General features: G+C 43.8%; 1 protein-coding gene across 1 annotated transcript; it reads right to left on the bottom strand.

Annotated features, from left to right (window-relative positions):
• Positions 1-359: 359 nt before the first annotated feature.
• On the bottom strand, positions 360-10,808 carry PTGS2 (prostaglandin-endoperoxide synthase 2). Its single transcript, XM_085601662.1, has 10 exons — positions 10,596-10,808; positions 8,875-8,991; positions 8,611-8,754; positions 7,610-7,753; positions 6,700-6,881; positions 5,224-5,307; positions 4,152-4,398; positions 3,611-3,897; positions 3,033-3,180; positions 360-2,576 (listed from the first exon to the last, which is right to left on the bottom strand). Exons 1-10 carry the CDS (start codon positions 10,645-10,647, stop codon positions 2,167-2,169), a joined length of 1,815 nt encoding a protein of 604 aa, XP_085457788.1. The 5' UTR covers positions 10,648-10,808; the 3' UTR covers positions 360-2,166.
• Positions 10,809-14,356: the final 3,548 nt, after the last annotated feature.

Genomic DNA, 14,356 nt, shown 5'->3' with positions numbered 1-14,356 from the left:
TTGATCCAAAGGAACAAAGCTGCATCTGGATAACCAGTTCATATAAGGGAGTCTCATTAAGATTATCTGTAGGTGTATTCCATGGAGATATCCTGAAAACCTGCATCCCTTGGAGAATCCCAGAGGGGCCCATATCTCTAAGAGTTTATCGTATTTAAAGTTCATGTTATTGTGCTGCACTTTTAGAGACTGCTGGGTAAAAAGCACTGCCTATCAGAAAAGATGACAGACTACAGTAGAGAGGATACAATTCAAATACAAACACCAGTGATATTACCGAGAGAACTGCATGCTTGGAAAGGATTATTGATCAAGTATCACATCAACGTTCATTGGAAAAATTATTATTCACACACCAGTTTCAAAAAAAATATTTATTTTAAAGCCACGATTTCTTTCAAAACATTTCATAAATAAAAATATACTTTAAACAATTTCATATTTGAACAAAAAAATACTATAAATTATTTAAATATCTTTTATACAGAAAGGCAATAAAAACATGTACATTTTAAGTTATTTCCCCACATAACAAAACTAAGTCTCTCAGAAACATGGAAGGTAAATTTAAAAACAAGAGTTTTCACTTAATAAAAATAACTCACAAATGTTTCCCTTTTCACAAGACCATCTATTAAGTACCGCTCACTAGGTTTAGGTAATCCAGATTCTGAACAACAAAATTCAGAGCACTCTTCCAGTTTATTTAAAAAAATATATATACACACATACATATATGTATATATACAAACACACACACACCTGTGTCCCCAATATCTCAGTCCTACTCCCCACGACTGACCTATTGTGTATTTACAGTACATATATTTATGACGGATATTGTTGGAATGCTTAGCAGTCATATCACAAATAAAGACAATCAATAAAGTGATCCAAGTGAACTGCCCTCCATTGGAGAGCAAAAAATTAAATAACATTGCTTTCATGTAACCCAATAAACCAAAGATAGTGAGTGCATGGTATGTCTACTGTGCCATTCTAGCCCTGGGGAGAGACTGCAGCGATTGTTAAAATGACTCGATTTGAAGGTTGAGGTAAGGAATGTTGCCTCAAGGCAAAGGGATCTGTCCAGGTTTGTAATTCATACCCGGCCTGTAACAACAAAAGAACCCTGCAAATAAACTAAGGTCTGGCTTCTGTTCCTAGGGGATATCCATGATTAGCAGTAAAAAACACCTATGCTGGAATAATATCAATTCCTAAAGTAGCAGAGTTGAACCATGTTCTGCTATGCTGAGGCAATGCAATTTATTTCCGGTCCCCTCAAGCAAACAGGGTGTTGAATGCAGAAGTATTTTATTTGACCTACAATCCCCGAAAAGACCAAAAGGTCGTTAACATTTTCTCCGTGAAATATATTTTTAAAAAAATACTATCAAAAAAAAAATATATATCTGGTAGTGCAAGAATATTTCAAAGGCAGTAAAATTAAAAAGTCTCTTTCCAGGATAGACACCCATTCTTCCCCATCTTATATGTACTTAAGAAAAATAATAATAATAATTTAACATTAGTGTTCTGTCAAAGTAGAGGATTGTCTAAAAATCACGTGTTCTTAGAGCATAGCCCTTTGCTAAAAAAAAACTACCATCGGTGACATTTGTTTTTTTGTGATGGACACATCATTCATTACAAAATAAATGTCTAGAAGTTCAGTCTCGGGTCTCTCTTGAGTTCTATCTCCACAGTGTGGGCTTCATTGAATGCGGTTCCTGTGGCGCTTGGCCGAAGCATAAACTAATTACTTTTGGCTCCTGAAATGCGCAAAATGTTTGCATGAACTTCCTATGGGACCCATAGGACATACATTTTCCAGTGTACTCCATGAAAGACACATTCCAGCCTGCATTGCCAACGACCTCCACATGGTCAAGACCTTTTGAGAACATCTCTTCTATTCCACGGATGTTTTTTAAACAACTTAATTTCCCCTCTTAAATATGGTCTTGAACTATGAAGGTCATTCTCAATGTCAAACAGTTCTGCAAATTCTTCAGTGAAGCCCACACTGTATTTTGAGATACCATCTTCTGTTACAGAAGGTACTATAGAGTCAATATTGAAAAGTCTAACATTAAATAGGATGAGAAATAAATAACATAATTTAAGGGAGGGTCATAAATAAATAAATAGGAATGGACAGTTCTACAGTTCCGATGAGCGTTCTTTCAGTAGTAGCGTTGGGTTGACATCTTCCAGCGCAGAGTTCGAGGAGCTGGCGTTGATGGTAGTCCTTTCTGTGGGTTTAGAGTTCAAGACTTGGAAGGCGGTGAAGGGACAGTCCTTCACCGTGTTGCAGACAAGTCTCTGTAGCGATGCACTGTTGACGATATCAAACCCCACTTTGCCGCCAAAAGTGCTGGGCTTCCAGTACTCGGGGGAGCAGATGGGATTCCCCATGAGTCCTTTCAGAGAGAAGGGAGCACCCATCTCAACCATGGTCTCCCCAAAGATGGCATCAGTGCGCGGTTTTTCAATAAGCAGGCCCGGATACAATTCCATAGAGTCAATGTCGCCGTACAGGGCCTCCAGCTCAGCCGCCATTTCCTTCTCCCCTGCAATGATAGCACAAGATCTTATAAGAAACAGGTCACGGACCAGGCAAGTATTTGTACAATTTTTTTCATATCCTAGACAGTTCAGAAGAGGGGCCATCTCCATGACAGAGGCTAGATGCTCAATGTAGGCATTAACAAATTTACAGAAAAATCTTAACTGCTTCATGTTCCAGACACCTTTGTTCAAAGCGGATATGCTTTGGGATAACGCATTTGTCAAGAAATACAATCAAACCATTTCGGCTAGTGTGAACGGCAGAAATAACAATGATTTTTAGGCGAAAGATTAGATTTTCTGGAGAAAGTAAATCAATGCTTAAAGTTACTTCTATGGTACCAGTGGTAGAGCAAACTACACCACGGTGCTTCCATAGCACACTACTGCTCTGCCCCTTTCTATAAGGCAAGTGGTCTGTTCACTGAAGACGGCGCGACTGAGATGCTGCTGCTTACCTGTAAGCTCTTCAAAGGACTGATAAGGCTTCAGCATGAAGTGCTTGCGATACTGGTTCATGGACTGGTACTTCATCTGCCGGCTTTGCTCAATGGAAGCCACTGCCACTCTCTGGACTGCGACAGGAACATTCCTACCCCCTGCCACCTGAGGGAGAGAATGCAAGTTAACAGATTGTAATGATGCCAACAATGTGTCAGTGATATTTAGGTCGCATCTAAATCAGGAAGGGTGCCAATGTAAGCCAAGGATAGTCAGGCACATGCAAGATGAGTTGATAGTGACTATGTAAACTAGTTCCACTCAATTACATGCAGATTTACGTTAATTAGATGCCCTAAAAACCTGGCATGGATCCAGTCTTCTTGGATCCAAGCTCGATATCGAAAACTCATCTAAGTGGCAATGAGCATGGCAAGTCAGTCCTCCAAGCACAGATATAAACAAAGGATTTCCTACCCCGCTAGCCCTCAAATGACTAGAAGATGTGTGAAGTCAGTCGATTGTAAAGTGACTTGCCATACAGTTAAGGGCCAATTTCTAAGTCAAGGAAGCAAAAAATGTAGCTGTGTCTTACCCTGCCAGCAACTTGTCGGGAGAAGGACTCCACCATGCTTGATATGCCATGCCCCAGCATGACCGAGTTATTGTACATAAACTGCTTGTAGGTGTACTCCTGGTCCTGGATGAGGAAGGTGTCGGGCAGCAGTGGGTGCCAGTGGTACAAGGTATTGAACTCGGCAGCGATACGGTTCTGGTACTGGAATCGCTGGTTGAACAGCAGCTCCGGGTCGAACTTCAGTTTGAAGTTATAACCACTCAGGTGCTGCACGTAATCCTCAATCACTATCTTGATTGTCTCACCTGCAATGAGAAGCAAATATCCAGTTAGCATTGGAAGAAATTGATCAAGGTGGCTGAAAAACAGGAAGGTGGGCTACTGGATGGTGGACATTTAGAAGCTATCAGTTAAAGTTTCCTCACTGTGAACAGTGCATTCCTTAGGACAGGTCTCAGTAACCTCACCTGCTGAGCAGCAACCAGAATGCTAGGACCACAGTAGTTAGAAGAAGAGGAAGGCCTAAAGTGACATAATGTAAGAACTCATCTTCACTCACCAATGAGAATGAGCCTAGTGGTCTGGAAGAGGCGCTCATCATCCCAATCTGGGTGCTCCTGCCTGAGGACATCGCAAACCCGGTTGTGTTCTCGGAGCCAGATGGTAGCATACATCATCAACCCTGGCACCAACCCAAAGACTTCCTGCCCCACGGCGAAGCGCAGGTTCTCAGGCACGTGCGGTGGGTAAATCATCTCCACCTGACTCTCCTGCACCGTCGGAGGATACATTTCCCCATCGATCATCTACAAAAATATGCAGATTGTCAAACATAAATCCACTTAAAAAATACACCAAACACTGAAGACCACAAAAGTTTTTCTAAAATTAAGTTACTGTTTTTTTTTGTAGTGACCCGTTCGTTTTTGCCTTTTTCCCCCCCATGTAGATTTTTTTTTACATGGAAAGCTTTGGAAACAACTTTGTTTGTTGCAAAACGTTGTTGCATCATGTGCTTTTAAAATATGTAACCCGGTTCATTGCTTCACATCCGCTGCAAAAATATAGAATTCCATAATGGAATATAATTCCGTGAATAACTCTTTGCACAAACAACCCATCTCTTTCAGAAATTCCCCCATCACCTGCATAGTTATATCAGTCAAACATCAGTGGTTTAAGTTAAAACAAATCATTGGTTCAAGGAAAAAAAAATATATAATATATTTTTTTTTAATGAGCCTCATTTGTTACTTAACCAGATTATCCCATTCAGGTACAGCTGCAAATTCCAAGTTGACACTCTTGTACATAGATTGCTTATCCAATGCATACGCCTTTTCTCTTGCATACTGAGGTTATTCCATAAACTGTTTCTTTTACACAAGCACCTATTCCCTTGCATGGGCAGCTTATCTATATCATAGACACCTCATACATAAAGCACTCATTAATTAGCTAAACAGTACATCTCCATAAACAGCTCATCTCTTGCAAACACACCCTAACCCTTGCAATTACCACATGTGATCGCTTGCACAACATGCCTGCCACTGAAAAAGGACCTTCCACTGAATACACAAAAAGAAACATCTTTATAAAAGGAGTGCTAGTCTAGTCGGGGTGCATACCTGGTATTTCAGCTTGCCGTCCTTCATCAGTCTTAGCTTCATCTGCCTGTCCAGACTCTCTCCATAGACGTGACTTAGATCTACCTGTTGAAATAAAGGCGAGGCGGGTTAAGAGACTAGTGCCAAGGGAGTGGAGGTGTAGGTCTGATGGCTTAACATGTGAAATGCATATAGGCATGTATGGTAAATGCCTCAAGATCTCAGCGCACCCCCCCCCCCAACCTAAGGTATGGCGTTCTATCTGTGCATACAGGTAAACCAGAACCCTACTTTGTTGAAGTGGGTGACTTAGGTTAAGGCGGACGCCATATTACAGGCCCAGTGCTTCTTTCTGTAGAGCACTGTTATCTACTAGGGTGATAAACATTTCTCAGGGGCTTGGATCCAGGATAGATTTTTAAGATATCCACAGATGTAGTCACCTATGGTAATCCTACATCAAAATCCTTTGCGCAAGTCAGTGGTTATGCTGGCTGGATACATACTATTTTACTTGACACCTACAGGTGTCAGGAATACACATAGGAGGAATCACAGGAGATTCATGTCGACTGAAGCATTTGGAAACTCATGCTGCCCCATTTACTACCCTTTGGAAAAAAAGTATCATAACTAATGCACTGAGGGTCGCAAGTGATTGCCATTATCAAGGGCACAATGCCTGCCAAGTAGGATCTAATCAATTTAACAAGAGGGAATCTAAGTGTCAGTCTCTGGAGTGGGTCAATCAGTTTTCTGAGAATGCTGTGCAGAAAGAAAGCCTTCACACACGCCTAGAAAAATACAAAAACACATGCTAACACAGGAGTGGCCACATTTGTTCACGAGGGCCAGAACCACCACCGCCAGTTGCTGTGCTTGTCAGTTGAACAGATTGCATGTAAACCTAGCTCGTGTGGAGATCCTGAAAATCTGGTATGAGCTGGCGCGTGTGCTTTCCTGGCATCAATGACAGTCAGCTAAAAACGCGTGTGAAGTCACTAATTAATACAGATCCTACGCAGGAACAGCATTGGATTCCACAGACAGGGTACGGCTGGGAGGGTTGGGAGCGTGCAGAAGAGCACGCCAGGAAAATATTTTAAGCGCGACTATCAGTTCGGACAATCCCCTCTCCACCCTTTACAAAAAGTGTCAATGCAGTTGGCGATGCTTAACATGTCTTTGCCTGGTGGGGGTCGTGGGCCTCAGGAAGAAAATTAGATAAATAATATTATATCACATTTATAGTAGGGAGGCTGTGGAACAATGCTCAGGAGATTTGGAGTAAACTAGTAAGAATTTCCAAAAGCCCAGGGAGTGACCCGGTGGGGAGGGGGGCAAATGGTAGTTTTCGGGGTTGTTTATGACTGTTTAGGGTATGGGAGTGAAAAATGGTCAGGAGATGGCCCTCTGATTCTCAACTGCTATCCCATTTCACGCTCATGCCACATTTCTTTGGTTGGGAACATTGATTTCAAGTCCATGTCCTCTTACCCCATGTCCAAGCCCTTTGGTGAAGGCGGCCCCTCTCTTGGTATCCGTCTTGAAGAACTGATGGGTGAAGTGCTGTGCAAAGAAGGCGAACATCATATTGCTGTTCTGAGGGTCGGGGATGAACTCCTTCCGCAGCAGGAACTTCTCCACCACCATCTTGGCATCAGGCAGCTCCTTCTTTCCTGCAATCCCAAAGGCATGACACGAGTTAATCTGAGCACGAGGTGCGTCACCCACGCAGCGGTTCAGAGAAGACGCGTGCATTTCCCTTCACTCATATCCGTGCTTTGTGCACAAGTAAACATAGCACGTGGCTGTGTACAGCCATCTAAAGCACTTCACTAGACAGCAGCAAAGAGCTGAACCAACCCATCGACTAAGAAATATTACCCAAATCTATGCTAGTCTTTCGTCGACATTTGGGGGAATAAATTCAAAGACACAAGCAGTCATATTCCAATATGTAACTTGAAGGCCAAATACAGCTCTCTGCAGTAGGCCCTGTACCCAAAGAGCTATCCAACTGGTTTAAAGGTATCATTTCTGACTCTACCCTAGACTCAAGTTAAATAGACTCACACCAGTGGGCCCATGAGGGAAGTCCACCCAAGAGAGCCGCTATATCGGAGATACAGAAGCCATGCCCAACAGTTACAAATTCTCTTGTGTGCGCTGTGCCGCTTCTAGGTGCACATGGCATGACCATTCTCAGGGTATATTTGTGTTGAAGGCCTAGAGAGCACATAAAGTGTGGCGCATTACCAGACATGGACCTGCCAGCCCTTGTAAACCTATATAGCTCAAATAAAGCCTGTAAAGGCATAGGACCACTATAGCTGAATGTGTGAACCACGGAGGGGTGTCAAGGATATGAGAGAGTACATCATTCTTTGCACCGGCGACAACTTACCAGTCACTCCCATTGGAGTCGGGCAGTCATTCCCCACTGGGGGAAGAGACCGTGTGTAGTACGACAGATTGGAGTAGGCTTCCCAGCTCTTGTAACCATAGTGGCTGTTGTAGGTGGGCGGGCTGTCAATCAAGTGCGACCTGGCTGAAATCAAGAAAAGGAGAACACCATTCAGTTGGAGTGAAGAGGATGGAACAGTTTAACACAGTCAAATAAACATATTGCGGTAAACTGAATCCAAACCTACTATCTAGCTTGAACTGTGGAGCTGCAACCAAAAACCTTTTTTCCACGTGTACATTGGTCTTCTCAATTTTGCATCACAAAGAAAGCGTAGTTTGGGAATGATACTCCCTAACATACAAGGCTTTTCTTCCTCTACTCGCGCTGCTTCAATAATTCAAGATTGCGTGATTGATTTATAAGCACATGTACACCATCCGGTGGCTTCTTGGCACTAACCTAAAGAAACTGTCATGTCTCATCGAGGTCCAGAGACATTTAACAGATTAGTGAAGCATTTGCCCAGATTTTGGATGTGAATATTTTAATAATAAGATCGAAATATATCTTTCCTAAACTAAAAAAAAAAAAAAAAAAAAAAAAAAAAGTCGTGTCACTACCACCTGCTTTTTAAATGAACTATTTTCACACTGCTTTTAAAGACCAGTGTTACAACAACACCCTGCCCTCAAGAGTGTGCCCAGGCGCCACCTCATTTTAAAGTCATAAGGCCGGATCTGGCCGGAGCACGGACGAGGCGCACCTGTTTGCAATGTTATCACTGCTGTTCTCATATGTGAAAATGGAGGGTCTACGTCAAACACCGACCATGGCAAACTACTTCCCTCGGGTTTTAGTCACAAGCACGGAAGTAGCCTGGCATAAAAACTTACGAGCATTTTTTCAGCACAATTCTACCATTTGAATGCCTCGGGCCCCATAAAATAGCATCCATTCCCAGAGACGAGCGTACGTTGCGTTACGTAGTAGCAACTTACACGTCAGGACGTATCTCATGATGGCGTTGCGTAGAAAAGGGAGGTTGTTGATGATGTTCCAGACTCCCTTGAAGTGCGTCAGGATGTAGTGTACAGTGTTAGGACTAGGCTTCAGGGTGGTCTTCAACCAGGTAAAGAATTCCGCTGAAGGAAAAGGGGGATACAAATATTTTAGCCAAACTAGGAGGGAAGGGAGGGAAGAGTTGCACGTACATACTGGGTTAACATTTCTGGCTGTCGTATTTAAATAGCAATTGTACTTACGTTTCGTGCAGTTCTCGCCAGAGTAGCCCGTCCTGGTGCAGTCACATTCGTACCGGTCATAGCCCACGGTCATACACACCCCTCGGTTCTGGCAGGGGTGCGAGCAGCATGGATTTGCTACAAAGCAAAATGGTGGCAGGTTAAAAACTAGCCCAGGCGTGTCGAGAGAATGCAAAGAGGCGCCATATAGATGAACTGTATGCATTCATGATTCGTTTCGGCATTCTCCTACAGCTCTCCAAGCATACATTATGTCTCATTTTAATACCGTCTCATTTACGTCTGCACTTAAAACCCGCATCCTTCACGCAGTCCCTTGATTTGCTTTTTCACGTGACCTTCGTTTCTTGCAGTTGTTAATGTTTAACTTTGACATCTTCAAGCTTTGCACACGGTCACTCTAATTATTTACCCATAATTCTAGTTTGTAAATATGAATCCTTCAATAATACATATTTAGTGGTATTTTTACACCCTTCATTTTAGCTGAAATTAAATTCATCATCTCTGTTGCACAAACTTTCTTCCTACTAACACTTGCCCTGTGCGCGTTTATTCTTTGCTTTTGCGCATGCCCAGACATTGCACACAATCGCTCTCTGCTTCTAGATTTTTTTTACACTTGCTCTTTTTTCGATGAAGCGCATATTTTGGCTTTTGGACGTATTATTTTATCATGTCTGATCTGTAATTTATCTCAAGACACGCATCCGCGCGGTTCGGAAAAACTGTAGCCAAATACTTTAATACTGCCCGCCACCACTGTGCCTGCCTGCACTTGTCCTGATGGCACCGCATTCGTGTGCCATGAAGCCGCAACCTTGTGGCACATTCCACCAAACAAAAATTCAGCCACAGCGACCGTGCGCCGTTTATTATACATGGAAAGTGAATCTAGTTGGCAAATTATGCTTTTAGCTAGGGGTACAAGTGGTTTATTTCAATATTTAAGTCAACATCAATTCTCTCCACCTGTCAATAGCTCTTGGAGACGATTTACGTTGCCTGTACGCGCTACATAACGATATTATTAAAATAACTAATAGGATTTTTAATGAACATACATAAACAACAGCTGTGATCAGAGAGAGAAAGTCAACAAGCCAGAGAGACTTTTGAAAGTGGAGGGAGATTTTAAGTTTAAATGTTTTGCGAGGAAGCCAAGCAAAATATTGCATTTAGCCCATTATATATAGACAATAATAACCAATTACTCAAATTGCGCCTTAAACAAATACTGACAGCCATCTTTGCAAAATAACTGAAATACAAGTCCAACAGCACACATAAACTATGTAGTGTGAGAAAGGCACTACTGCCACTCTGCAACTTTACGATCAAGACGTCGACAACATATCGCAATTCAACGAATTGTATAAAAAAAAAAAAGTGAAGTATGTTTGCAAATGCAATGTCTGGTGTCAGAACAAGTTAAGAGAAAATAGAGTTCTAAGAACAAGGGAAAGAAGGCGCGCGCACTCACACACACACACACACATCTGGCAACGTTATAGAAAAACAAAACAACTCGGCAGTGCAGAACGAGAAAGCAGTCAAACAGTAAGAACCGCACAAAGGCACCCTTCGGCTTCGCGGGTAGAGAGGCAATAAACATCCAAGCATGATATATGAAATCCACCCCAAAAAACGCACAGACATTCTATCAAATGTCACATTTCCACGTAACGTCATTGCAAGACCATTCCGAAAGCCGCACTGACCTGCTTGTCCGAGAGCCAGAAGGGCGAAAATCAAAGCTCCAGAAAAAAGCATTCCAATGCCCTTAGTGTCGAGTTTTAGTCTTAAATCCGTCTTCTGAAAGTCGGACGCCGAAGTTCGGAAGCTGCGCTGCCCTCGTGATAGCGCCTCGAAGCGGAGACCGGCTGCAGTGCTTTGGGCTGCCGTGCTCTCAACGCAGCTCCTGCGTTACTGGAGTTCAGCTTCAGCCGCCACGGTTTATATATCCGTCTATTACGCAATGAGTGTTAACGACCTTCCTTCCGGCCCCACCCCCGCCCCTCCTTCTCCGCTCCTCGTGCCAGAAGCTCACGTAGGACCGCGGACGGAGGTTAGGGGAGCTTTTTTTGGGTGGGCGGATAAGCCTTTTAAGGAGTATCACATAACTTGATAGTTTCCGAAGACAGCTTACTGCGTATGCATTCATAACAGTTGCTATTGTTAGCCAACTTGGACTCATTTTATCGACCTCAGAAGGATGAAAAGCTGAGTGGACCTCCGGGATTTGAACCTGTGACCATGAGGTTAAATACAAGCCCTGCAGTGGGCGCATTAGTCCACTAAACCAAAAGTCCCCGTGAACGTTGTCGAAATACCTTTCCAGAATTTTAATCCCAGCTGCCCATTTACTTCCAATTGTATGATGGCGCGCGAATGAACTACCTTATCTCCCATGACCTGCTACCATATACTACACTCCAATTCAGAGGTCTTAACCTAAAAAAAAGTGTTTGCCCATTTTACGAGTAAGTAAAGTTTGACCCACTCCAGAACAGGAAGTGGGACGGCTATACCCTTAAAGAACACCTATAGGACCTTTTCACAGCTATACCCTTAAAGAACACCTATAGGACCTTTTCAGCATAGCTGCTCCACTATTCACAAGCACGCACTGGCACTCAGCAAGGCTGCTATACCTTTAATGAACACGCACTGGCACTTCTCAGGTGGGCTGTTATACTTTAAATAAACAAGCACTGGTAGGGCTAGATTTACCACTCCTCACGCAGTTCAGCAGCTACAAATGTTGCGCTGCGTGAAAAGGAGAGCGGAGGAGATCGCCATATTTACAGAAATAAGGCACTCTCCTGTCACTAGCGCCGGCGCTGAAATCAGCTGCCATGCGCCACAGAGACACCTTTGCGCCATGGGGCAAGGGTGTCTCAGTGAGTCTAGCGTAGGTTTTGTACTGGAGGGAACCCTTCCAGTACAAAACACTATGCACAGACTGACTCTAGCCCTTCTCCCTCTTTGTATGTGTGCTATAAAGTGCAGCTCATGTACAAAGTCGGAAAATGAAGGAGAATTGAAAGCATTTCTCCTTCCTTGCGCCTGCTTCAAAAGGGCGTAGTTTTCTCACGCTAAACCCTGTCTACTATATTTAGTAAATTGGTTTTCGCGTCACAAACCTTGGGTGGTTGCCTGGGAATGCCTATGCTCTACCCATGGTATGCCCCCTTTGCACTAAGTAATCCAAAGTAGCGCTGTGCACTGCTTTGCGTTAATTTCACGTTATTTCGCGTTGGAAAGTAAATGTGAAAAAAAGATTTTGTGCCAACTTGAGTCACTTTTGTGATGCAAACACGGCCTAAAATGTTAGTAAATCTCCCCCTTAGTGAGCAAGCACTGGTAATTCCCAGTAGGGCTGTTGCACACTTGTTTATGTTGCAACCAATTGTGCATCTCATTCCTGTCGTTGTTAGGTCTGCGGTACACTGTAGGTTGTCTACCATGCACACTTCCTACTATCCTGAGTTTCCTGACAGACACTGTTGAGTGTTTTTGGGTTATGCATCCTGGCCCACCCCCTCTGTGCTGCTTCTGTTGAGCACTGAAAATGTTGAACCATACATGGTAGGTACAGATGGTTAGGGGGCAAAGCCTTATTCTGTAAGCTAGAAGAGTATGACTTTGGGCGGTGGAAGTGGGGGCCGAGGGGCTTTAATATGTGCCTAGGAATCTCTTATTTGATGGGCACCAGAGGGTGCAGTGCCCGTCAGTTAGAGTTAGCCTGTGCGAAGGGGCGTAGCTTGGTGAGTGAGACTGGGGAGCTGTGTGCTTCAGATTTTCCAACAATCACGCTGGCATATCATGTTTAAAAACATTCTACGACAAGCAGGGCGCACAAGATGGTTTAAGGGGCGACGGAAAGGGAGACAACTGCGGATTGGTATGGGGTACTAAGTAAGAGAAAACACAATTTTGTAAAATAACCAACATTTTTTAAGGCTTTCAAAGCAGAGAGGGTGAGTGGGTGTGCGTCTGTGTTTATGTACAAAATATAGGTAAAATCCAACAGACACCTCACATTACCCGACTGAAAGCACCTGTACACAAGTATTCACCAGAAAATACATTTATTGAGGGGGGTGTAACACCCCAAATCCCCCGCCCCCCCCCCCCCCCCACCCCTGAAGCTGCGCCCGTCTGCGTGTAGTGTTGCTGTCTGCATGGTATATCTGAGCAATGTAAATCCTGGTTGTGATCTATTCTCTACATGTGGGTTGCTCTGGCTAATGTGTTCAGCCGCAGTGAGGGAATAAGGCGCTTGATGTGTCAGCTGTGCATGTGTGTTGCACATCTTAGCGGCGTCTGCTATATGAAGGGACCTGGTACCGTACAATATTACATTGTTGCCAGATATTTGGCACGTGCGACATATGCAGGATATTCTGTCTAGTGTATTCAGTTGCAGTAAAATCATAATATATTTCATGCCTTCTGTGCATCTAGATGCCGCCTGCTTTAGCAAATTAAGTGGTACCTTACAATATGACATTGTTGCCACATATGTGACATATGCGGGCTGCGTGGGGTCTTGTTCCTGATGTGTTCTGTGACAGTAAAAGAGTTAAATATTTGCACATCCATGTTTGTTGTGCATTTTGGTTGTGTCTGCTGTAGGAAGCGATGTGACACTTTACAATACAATATCAATAGCCGCTATTTGGCATATCTGTGCGCCCCCTCCCCCCCCCCCCCCCCCCCCCCCCACCTCAGTTTGATATAGCACGAACTCGTACCGAAGGCACTGGAGCGCTTTACCTGAGCCTCAGTTATATTGCACATTAATTTTTGTAGGCGCGGGGAGAATACGTGATTTGCCCAGAATCCCGGGACTGTGAGGGACGCCGAGAATCGCACCTGGCTCCCTGGCTCCCCGGCTCTAAAGTCGGCAGCTCTGGCCCTCAGGTATGGTATCGATGTGGAGAGGCACTCAGTGGAAAATGCTGTTGAGAGCTACAGCCCTGCAGGGTGTAAGGCATACCCATGCTGAGTGAACGAGAGGATTCCACCCACTATGCGGTGCTGCTCGTGTGTGTGGGAACTCACAGTGGACAGCAGTGTTAAAAGCAACACAGTGTGTATCTTGTGCGCTGCGGGAGGTTTGGCACGTGTTCTGTCGAATGTTTTTTGTTTCCTTCTCCTATAGGACTGTTATTGTATATCACTGTTCAAATAGGACAATGCTGCCCTTGCTGAGCAGATCTGCTGACATTTAAAGGGACAGAAGCAGAGGGCTGGTGTGCTTTTAATGGGTTAGTCAGTGCGTTAAATGAGAAAAAATAAGTGCAGGTAGAGCTATGAGTGTAGCAAGTGGGCGGAGCTAGGGGCGGGGCTAAGGACAAGACATAAGACACTTCTACTATGTGGCCAAATACTTATATATTCTTGAGTGCGCACTCACAGAAAGAAGCAGCAATGCTCACACAAAGCATTCCAAGAATGTCTCTTTAAAATACCT

The sequence above is a fragment of the Triturus cristatus genome, chromosome 4_2 (assembly GCF_964204655.1).
Source record: "Triturus cristatus chromosome 4_2, aTriCri1.1, whole genome shotgun sequence".
NCBI lineage: Eukaryota > Metazoa > Chordata > Amphibia > Caudata > Salamandridae > Triturus > Triturus cristatus.
The sequence above is the reverse complement of the archived record's forward strand: the minus strand, read 5'-3'. Positions and strand labels throughout refer to the sequence as shown.